We start from the raw sequence: 10627 nt of genomic DNA on the forward strand, positions 1-10627 counted from the left end.
GACAAAAACGAAACAGTTAACAATACATAAGTAATTTTGATTTAAATATTCCCGAGGTGACTCTGGATACCCACTTTTACCCTGGTTGATAACACCTTTCCCCAAAGCCGTTTCAATAAAAGCCATAGCTCGGGTCGCAATATTGTTGAACGCACAATAGGTGTCTGGACGAATTGGTGTCGATGCTTGCTCTCAGCTCGCCAACTTCATTATTCTCCGGAAAAAGTGGCTCAAATTGTTAATGTTGCTTCGGCACTTCATAACATTCGGATCCATTATAATATTTCAGACGAATATTTAGAAGGGGTTTTCGAAAGTGAAGAGTATGAAAATGGCGAGCCTGTACAACATCAAAGATATACCAATGAAGCAAACCAAATCCGGAATGAAATGCTACACAGCTTTTTATAAAGAAACATTTTTTTGTTTTCATTTAACGTACATAAATATATGTATGTTTGTATATATTTCTTAAGAACAAAATAAAAACAGCCTTCTTGGCAAATGTTGCACATTAAAACTTAAGCTTAAAATAAAAAAAGCCTTCTTGGCAAATGTTGCACTTTAAAACTTAAGCTAAAAAAAAATTTCTAATTCACAGTCATTTTTTAAGTCTCAATTGCTTGTTAACTTCTCCTAATTCAATGCTTAAAAGTTCTTTTTTCACCCTTAATTTTTCAATAGCATTAGCCCCCATAGCCATATTATGTCTTTTCGTCTCCTCAAGAAAAGCTTGGAGAATTTCATTGGTTTTCTTCTGGTGATCACCCAGACGGTCAACCGACCTAGTCAGATTTTTCAGTTCTTTTTTTACATTTTTAAAATGTAGTTCCTGTGCCCCAACACCTTCCGAAACTTTTGAATATAAGCTCTCCTGCACACCGATTTGCTTGTCTAACAAGTCAAACTGCTCTGGTCTCTATTTTTCGGAGTTCATTTCGAATGTTTTGGTTATTTTCCACATCGTCATTTTCCAACAGCTTTATGCAGATAGCGTCTCTCGAAGTATATGGATTTTTATGCTCACGAGCTCTCTTCGATGTAGATGGAGTAATGTCTTCAACCACCTGCTCTGAATTTAGTGGAGTGGCATGCTCAACAATTCTCCTCTGAGGCACTCCAAACTCTTTTGAATTTTTAGTGCCCCCAACACAGTCGTTTAGGCCCACTAGAGCAGCAACATCTTCTTCTAGCGACGATAAAGGTTGTTCCCTATTTTCGCCTCCACCAGTTGCTTGTAATTCCCTTTTATTGTGAGCCAACTTTTTCTTTATTGCTGATTTAAAATTTGACCAAACCTTTAATTAAAACGCAAATAAGTACTTATATTCTCAATGAACTTTTGAATTATCAACAAACCTTTTTCCATTCTGAAATACTTTTCGATGGAGGCCCTAATGAATTCAGTTCCTCACGCACACTCTCCCAAAATTGCTCTACCTCGTTAGGAGAACTTCTGGTAAATTTTTTTGCGGGACGCTCCTTCATACGAGATATTAAACCTTTAAATTGCTCTCTGGTGGTTGTGCGTTTCCTAAAAAATATAAATTTTGCCATTTGTATAAATTTTGCCAATATATATAATCCGAAAAAAAAAACAAATAAAAATGTTTTTCCTTACATTTTATTGCTCTCCATCTTTATTATAATAATATCCGCAACACAATGACCTGCGGATGAGAAACGAGTAAATTTGTTTGAAACGCGAATTGAATGCAATGTTGGTAATGCCATTTTTTTTAATCGATCCGTAAACCACATTGTCGATCCGCATACTGCTTTATCCGACGTTTATTATGATACCGAATACTGTCGGATCGAGTATATCTCCCTCCGCAACCATCTGGCGGATACCATAATAGGGGTGATTATAAATAGCCCTAAGTATACAAAATGTAGAGCAGTATTGAATTTCTATTAATAAAGAAAGCACGTGACTGTGCAGCATATTTCTTAACTCGCGCGTTGCTACGCCAACAACTAAAATAAATTTAAGAAAAATCAGTACACAAATATTCAATTCATTCTAAACCATTTTATTGATTTTGTTTAATTCGAAAAAATCGGCCAGAAGTTGTTTCTCTGCAGCGCCACGTGGTGCTGAGTTACATCTATGAACATATCATATTCGTTTCCTCTGTGTAAAAATACATGGTCATACTAATTTTTATGACAATCGGTTAAACGGGGCAGAAGTTGCTACTCTGCAGCGCCACCTGGTGGCGAGTGGCATCAATGAGCATATTCTACAAACCTTCTCCGGGGAAAAATACATATACCATATATACCAATTTTTATAATAATCGGTCTAGTAGTTTTGGAGTTCATCGATGACATACAGACAAACATTCATTTTGGGAAATATTGAAAACCAAATGGGAAATATTGAAAACCTATTTCCAAAGTGGTGAGTCTTCTTCTTCTCTGATTTTCACATCGGTGGCTACGTCAATAATCAAAATTGTCGGACTTGGGGCTCAGAAAATCCACACGTTACTGTAGGGAAGCAAATGCATCCACAACGAGTCACTGTTTGGTGCGGTTGTTGGTCTGGCGGCGTCATCGGGCCATTTTTTTCGAAAATGAGCGAGGAGCCGCGGTTACAGTAAATGTGGAGCGTTACCGTGACATGCTCAACGAGTTGTTTCCAAATATTAAAGAGGATGACATGGACGACATTTGGTTTCAACAGGACGGTGCAACTTGACACACTACCAAAGTTCCACTCGAACTTTTGGCTACCGTTTTTGAAAACCATATAATCAGCCATAAACGCCCAAATAAACCGCGGGCTTAATCGCCCCTGCGAGAGGACTGTCCTAGTAGCGTTGGACCTTGATAAGGCTTTCGACACAGTCAGTCATTCCACGCTACTAGATGATATTTATCAGTCGACACTCCCGCCAGGGCTGAAGAGGTGGTCCGCAAACTATTTGAGCGGTCGTCCCTCGTCAGTGATTTTTCGAGATCAAAGATCAAAGCAGAGGAAGATTAAGCAAGGTGTACCGCAGGGTGGTGTCCTCTCTCCCTTGCTGTTCAACTTCTACATCCCGAAGCTCCCCCAACCACCAGCAGGAGTTTCCCTGGTCTCATACGCCGACGACTGTACGATAATGGCGTCGAGCAATGACATCGATGGGCTGTGTTCCAAAGTGAACAATTACCTCACCGACCTTTCTCGCTTTTTCACTGCGAGGAATCTCCAACTTTCCCCCACAAATCCACGGCGACCCTCTTTACCACCTGGACAAAGGAGGTCAAACTGTCCCTTAAGGTAAAAGTCGACGACACACCAGTTCCGATGGTAAACAACCCCAAAATCTTGGGTGTAACCTTTGACAGTTTGCTCTCCTTCTCAGCACACACAACCGCAATTGCCACTAAAGTCCAAAATCGCAACAAGATCCTCAAATCGCTTGCCGGCAGCACTTGGGGCAAAGACAAAGAAGTGTTGCTATTGATATTGAAGGCAATTGGTCGGCCGGTTCTAAACTATGCAGCGCCTATCTGGTCGCCTGGAACTAGTGACACGCAGTGAACAAAGCTTCAGACATGCCAAAATACTGCCATTCGGACAGCGATCGGTTGTCTCCTGATGTCCCCGGTAGAACATCTACACAACGACGCACAAATGCCTCCAGTAATGGAGCATAACAAACTGCTCAGCAAGCAGTTCCTGCTGGGATGTTACCACAGGTTTCACCCCTGCAGACATCTGCTTGAGCTTGAGCCGCCTCCCAGGCACGTCAAGAGACATCTCTTAGACTACGCTGACGAAATCCAGGACAAAACTGACCGCACTCTACTGGACCTGACAGTACTTAGACAGTCAATAAACGACAGTCAATAAACGACATTCACCGGGAGACCGTCACCACCTTCTTAAGCTCCCGTCCTGTGAATATCGTAATCGGAGTCCAGACACCACCTATTGCAGACGAAGAGCTCCAGCTTCCCCGTGAGACTCGTGTAACACTGGCACAACTACGTTCTGGATACTGTAGCAGGTTAAACTCCTACATATCCAGAATTGACCCCGACATTCCAAACACATGTCCGACATGTGAAGGTACCCCGCACGACACTAACCACCTCTTCACATGCTCCCTAAAACCGACTCATCTAACACCCCTTTCCCTCTGGATCCAACCCGTCGAAACAGCATGTTTCCTGGGCCTACCCCGAGATGAGCTAGACGAAGACGACAGGTGATATACCCGACATTGACGGGGCTACTATTACTGTTAACAAACAAACAAACAATCCTCCACTTCCTCTATGAATGCCCAGCCCTATCGAAGGACAGAATGTTAAGCCTGGGCAAACCGCTACCTAGAGTCTCGAACAACTGTCTGGCTTAGATGCCAGCAACCTAAAAAGGTTCTTAAACCGCACAGACTGGATATAGTCATGCCATAAATAACCGGTAAAGAAGCTGGTAACGAGGATGTGGCAGCCGGTTCTACGTTACCGGAATGACTCGGGCTTTTCCCGACCAAGGGCTGCCGCCCCAGTAAATTAGCCCTGTCTAGTGTACCGTATCCCACCCCCAATCTTTCGTCACAGGAGTAACTCATTGCAGCAAGTTTGCTCCAAATACTTCTTCCGGGCTGGCGTCGAACCCAACCCCGGACCTGAAGTATTCTACTGCTGCATTTGCCACAAACGGCTCCACCCGAACTCCACCTCGGTTAGGTGAAATCAGTGCAACGGGTGGTGCCATCTTAAGACCTGGTCAGGCCTCAAGACACACAGAGAGTGGTCCACAAAGAATGTGGCCACGTTTTTCTCCCGCTCACAGGCGGCCCCCGCCTCAACGGCGCCACCATCCTCAGTGCCGGCACGTCACACTGCCGCCACCAACAACACCTCAACGGTAAGGAGCCCCACGAGCAACACAACTCCCTCTCTGACCCACAACACTCCGGCTCCTACCCCAGTGCGGGGACAAACCAGCAGCTCTTGGTCTCCCGCACAGTCTGCTCCGTGTGTCAGACCGCAGTTCCTCGGAACTTGACAACTGTTCAATGCAATTCTTGCAGTGGCTGGTGCTCATTTCGGAGGTGCTCCAGCCTGCACACTACCCGTGAGTGGACAAGCGACTACGTTGCTCCCTGCTGCAGAGCTCTGCACCCGCAACCGCCCCCAGTGGCGCGGCCACCAGTCAACTTCAGGCCACAACCAATTTTGCGGAACGCACAACAGGACCACCGCAGACAACATCACGCATCCCTCACCCCCCGAGTTACGACCATACTCCCGCGAAGCTTCAAGCTATTGCAACTGAACTGCAACGGACTCACGAGCAAGATTGACGAAATAGTCGACTTCATGAGCCGGTATGGTATGAAGATAGCTGCGGCCCAGGAGACAAAACTGCACGCTAGCTCCCCCCTTATTACCAGGGACGGCTACAATGTGCATAGAAAGGACCGCGAGCGAGACAATGGTGGTGGCCTAGCCTTCATAGTCCACCATTCAGTGCAGTATCGTCTCATCGATGAAGGCATCGACCGCAGGGACAGCACCTTAGAATGTCAAGATATAGCTGTCCGGTCAGGCGATGCTGAGCTCGAAATATATAATATTTATATACCCCCTGTCACCTGTTGCCCGACAGGATATCTCCCCGATATTGGTGCGCGCATCATGGGAGAAAACCGATTGGTAGCAGGGCACTTTAACGCGCATCACAATCTTTGGCATTCAAGTCTGCGAAATAATCGTAGGGGACAGCTATTGGCAGAGCAGATAGACGATTCGACATTCAGCACTGTAAACGACGACGCCCCCCCTAGGGTAGTGGGCAATTGCAGCAGCTCGCCTGACATCACAATTGCTAGCGCAGGTCTGATAAATAGCATAACCTGGCGACATATGCTATCGCTCGCATCAGACCACTTGCATATTATCATCTCGATCGAGAAACCTGCCGAATTTGTTTCCGCGGATCACCGGTCATACATCAACTTTGACAAAGCTGATTGGACCAGATTCGCGGAATTTACTGAGGACATCTTCGCAGCCCTACCCACCGATGTGCGCGCAGGCGAACGCGCATTCCGCAAGGCGATCACAGCCACCGCGGCTCGCTTCATACCCGCTGGACGGATCCGGGACTTACGTCCCAATTTCCCAGCTGAAGCAGCTGTTCTGGCGAACGAGCGTGATCGCCTACGCCAGGCCGATCCCGGGGATCCTCGAATAAAGAACCTCAATTCGGGGTTCCGGCAACTGGTAACCCGATATAAGCGGAACAAATGGGAAGAGCATTTGAAGTCCTGCAAATTCACCTCGGGTGTGAGCAAGCTCTGGTCCACCGTAATGTCCCTGTCCAACCCGACGAAGCACATCGACCAGGTGGATATCACCTTCAACGGTCGTACTTCATCGGATCCGAAGAGATGCGCGAGCTACTTTAGCAATTTATACTGCATCCTCCGGTCGACAGATCCAAACGTTGTGCCACCAGACGGTTGCACAAACTGTCATACAACAGTGCACCGCTTGCTTTCTCCAGCGACGAGGTTCAGGGGGCCATCAAACATATGAAACCATCTAAAGCCATTGGCCCTGACGGGCTAAACATGCTGATGTTGAAAAAGCTGGGTCCACTGGGAGTAGAATTCCTCACCAAGGTCTTCAACCTGTCTATGGTAACTCTCATCATTACTGATAAGTGGAAATTAGGGAGAGTGGTCCAACTACTGAAGCCTGGGAAACCCGCCAACGAAGGGGAGTCCTATCGTCCGATAACTCTCCTTTCCCCAGTAGTGAAAACGCTTGAAGCCCTTCTACTCCCACTCCTCACAGAACACCTGACTCCAGCCTCACACCAGCATGGTTTCCGAAGAGTGCACAACACCACCACGGCACTCACCGTCATAAACACCCAGGTAAACCGCGGACTAAACCAAAACCGCCCCTGCGAGAGGACTGTAGAGGGCTGAAGAGGTGGACCGCGAACTACCTGAGTGGTCGTCACTCGTCGGTGATATTTCGAGACCAAACGTCAAAACAGAGAAAAATAAAGCAGGGAGTACCGCAAGGTGGCGTCCTTTCACCCTTGCTTTTTATTTTCTACATTTCCAAATTCCCCCAGCCACCAGAGGGAGTCGCACTGGTCTCATACGCCGACAACTGCACGATAATGGCGTCGGGCAATGACATTGATGACCTATGCAGCAAAGTAAACGACTACCTCGCCCGCGTTTCCACGACAGTCGGTTCTACGTTACCGAAACGACCCGGATTTATATCCGGCCAAGGACTGTCACTCCAGCAGCATTCCCCGTATGTAAGTATGGGAAATGTTTATGCTGCTACAACAACAACAACAACTACTTCGCCCGCCTTGCTCGCTTCTTCACTGCGAGAAACTTAAAACTTTCTTCCACTAAATCCACGGCGACCCTTTTGACCACCTGGACAAAGGAGGTCAAGCTGCAACTTCAGGTACACGTCGATGATGCCCCAATACCGACGGTAAATAGCCCCAGAATATTGAGAGTCACCTTTGACAGCTTGCTCTACTTCTACGCGCACACAACCGCTATTACAACGAGAGTACAGAATCGCAACAAGGTCCTCAAGTCGCTTGCCGGCAGCACTTGGGGCAAAGACAAAGAAATGTTGCTGTCGACTTTCAAAGCAATAGGCCGACCGGTTCTTAACTATGCTGCGCCTGTCTGGTCGCCGGGAACCAGTGATACGCAGTGGACGAAGCTCCAGACCTGCCAAAATACTGCTATTAATACCGCGACAGGATGTCTCCTGATGTCCCCAATACAACACCTGCATGACGAGGCTCACATGCTTCCTGTAAAGGAGCATAACAAACTGCTCAGCAAGCAGTTTCTGCTAGGGTGTCACTGTAGGCCTCACCCATGCAAACACCTGCTTGAGCCTGAGCCATCTCCCAGGCACATCAGGAGGCATTTCCTCAACTACGTGGACGAGATCCAGGACAAAACAGACAGACCACTTCAGGATCAGACAGTGTACAGACAGGCCATAAACGACATTCATCGGGAGACCCTTACCATCTTCTTAAGCTCCCGACCCCCGAATGCTGTTATCGGAGTCCAACCGCCACCTATTCCAGACGAAGAGCTCTAGCTTCCCCGAGAGTCCCGCGTAACCTTGGCACAATTACGTTCTGGATACTGTAGCAGGTTAAACTCCTACTTATTCAGAATCGACCCCGACATACTAAACATATGTCCGGCATGTGAAGGCACCCCGCACGACACTAACCACCTTTTCACATGCCCCATCAAACCCACTCATCTAACACCTCTCCCCTATGGATCCAACCCGTCGAAACAGCTAGTTTCCTGGGCCTACCGTTAGATGAGCTAGACGAAGACGACCGGTGATTACACTACACTGACAGGGCGAAGATACTGCTACAACAACAACAACAAGAATGTGGCAACAAAATAGTGCGGAAGCGTTAGTTAGATTCTGTATGAATCACCACTCTAACCAACCAACCCTCTAAATATTTCTGAACCGATTTGGCAACATGTGGCCTTGCGTTGTCATGCAGAAAAATCAGCTTGTCATGTCTACCGTCCCATTCTGGCCGCTTTTCTTTGAGAGCTCGAATCAAACGCATTACGATGGACTTGGTTCATCTGGCAGGCTCCAACATTTTCGACGCTTTAGGTTGTCATAATAAAAAGAAAAGGTTTTCTTTTCTGCCGTTCAAGAAGCGTCTCACACGTCACCAAACGTCTCTCGATATGCCTCTCTTTCAATTGATATGGCGCCCAGTTACCTGCTTTGTGAACCATTCCCATCGCATGCAAACGTTTACCGACTGTTAGTCTGTCAACATACAGCTCTTTAGACATATCATCAGGGGTTCGACATGCGTCTTCATCCAATAATAGTTGTAGTTGAGTATCTTCGAATTTTTTCGGTGCCCCTTCGTATAAAGATCACGCCGAAATTTCTACTTTGGAAACGTCGAAACCACAAGTTGTATTTGATGGAGTGTGATTACCGCAAATATTGATAAATATATGACACGTTTCAGCTGCACTTTTGCTTAAAAGGTAATAATGAGGCATGACTTCTCGCAAATGCTGTTTTTCAGGACGAACGTAGACATTTTTGACGTCAGATAAAAAACGATCTTTACGCTTCAAACGAATGTCAACTACTGCCATCGAGACCTTACATATACACATTCAAATCACCAGTATATTACTAGACCGATCACAAAAATTGTATCAGCAGCGACACCTCTTTTACGAGGGCGGAAACTTATTCCCATACCCAATATGATTATTTCTTAAATGAAATAGACCAACACATAGCAGGTCAAAGAACATGCTTGCGCCGATCAGGACGCCGTTATGTGCGCCGGAATATTCCAATGAATGATGTCAAGTGAATAGATTAGTTGGTAATCGATGATTGTTGAAGTTACGGCTGCATCTATTGTCGCAGTGAAGTTGATATGTGAGGACTGAATGAAGATGTTCACGCTGGAGTGGATTACGAGTTCTGAATCTCCAATGCCCGAAACTGTAACTAATGACTTGGATTTTTTAACCTGTAATGGCCTAGCGAGTCTAGTTGTTATAAAATTAAGTTGGAAAGCGGAATCAGGCAATTACGAATTAAAACAAAAACAGTTGCATGGAGCACACATTCATTGGAACTAGAAGACAAGTTGCTGATGGCTATGCGCGGTGCTTACTGTACTGGACTAGGTAATCCTTCAGGTTGTCTGAGATTTTTTTGATCCGTATGATTAAAATGCAGTAGCGTGTGGTGCATCAATGAGCAACGGCGATATGTAGACGAATTGCACTGCTGGACCTGATGGCTTGGTTTAAGGCAGTTAATACACAAATTTATTTTTTTTGCTTTCTTCCATCTCCTTCCTTGCCTCTTCTTTATTCGGGCTAATACTGGAAAACATGGGACGGGAGTAGATGGCATGATCATGCTTATAACACACCACACAGATTTTGTGGCCAGTTTTTGATACGACAAATGAGGTTTTTCGATACTTGACATTGCTCACCTGAGTGCTAGGTGTCTTCATTACCATAGCGAGGGTTAAATTTTCTACTGTTTGGCATCTCTTTTGCAGAAAAGTACCCATTTCCGTCCAAGTAGGCAGCCTTTCAGCGAAAACTCGTTCTTCCCATTGCGTATGCGTGCTGGCATCCCATTTCTGTGCCTTAATGCGTTGGATCAAACAATCGGCTATTTGTCCGATGGAGCCCAGAGACTGCAAAGCTCGCACATGCGAGACAACTTTGTCCACAAGCACTCACCCTTTGCAACTTGAACAGCTTATGAATGTGCCCCTGAAAAATTAAACGACAGTTATCAAAATTTTCAACAAGTAAATTCAATACAGTTATATAATTTTCATCATGAATTTCAAGAGATTGAATGGTGTCCAGCGCTGCCCCCCGTAAGCAAGATCGCAAGTGCTGCACTTTTTACCGATTCAATAGCTTAGAGTCATTGTTAACAACCGTTTGAAACATGCCAACAAAAATTCGGCTACTCTGTGTATGCTCCGCCAAATGTTGATAGCTGTAATTCGGGTAGGCGCGACCTTGGCTGCTTCACTATGGCGACGGATTGCTGATCCTGA

At 45.9% G+C, this 10627-nt stretch overlaps 1 protein-coding gene across 1 annotated transcript; it reads right to left on the minus strand.

Annotated features, from left to right (window-relative positions):
- Positions 1-381: 381 nt before the first annotated feature.
- On the minus strand, positions 382-10309 carry LOC129249786 (uncharacterized). Its single transcript, XM_054889417.1, has 4 exons — positions 10043-10309; positions 1622-1670; positions 1360-1534; positions 382-1298 (listed from the first exon to the last, which is right to left on the minus strand). Exons 2-4 carry the CDS (start codon positions 1636-1638, stop codon positions 903-905), a joined length of 588 nt encoding a protein of 195 aa, XP_054745392.1. The 5' UTR covers positions 1639-1670; positions 10043-10309; the 3' UTR covers positions 382-902.
- Between the last annotated feature and the right edge of the window lie 318 nt (positions 10310-10627).

Source organism: Anastrepha obliqua, chromosome 6 (assembly GCF_027943255.1).
Source record: "Anastrepha obliqua isolate idAnaObli1 chromosome 6, idAnaObli1_1.0, whole genome shotgun sequence".
NCBI lineage: Eukaryota > Metazoa > Arthropoda > Insecta > Diptera > Tephritidae > Anastrepha > Anastrepha obliqua.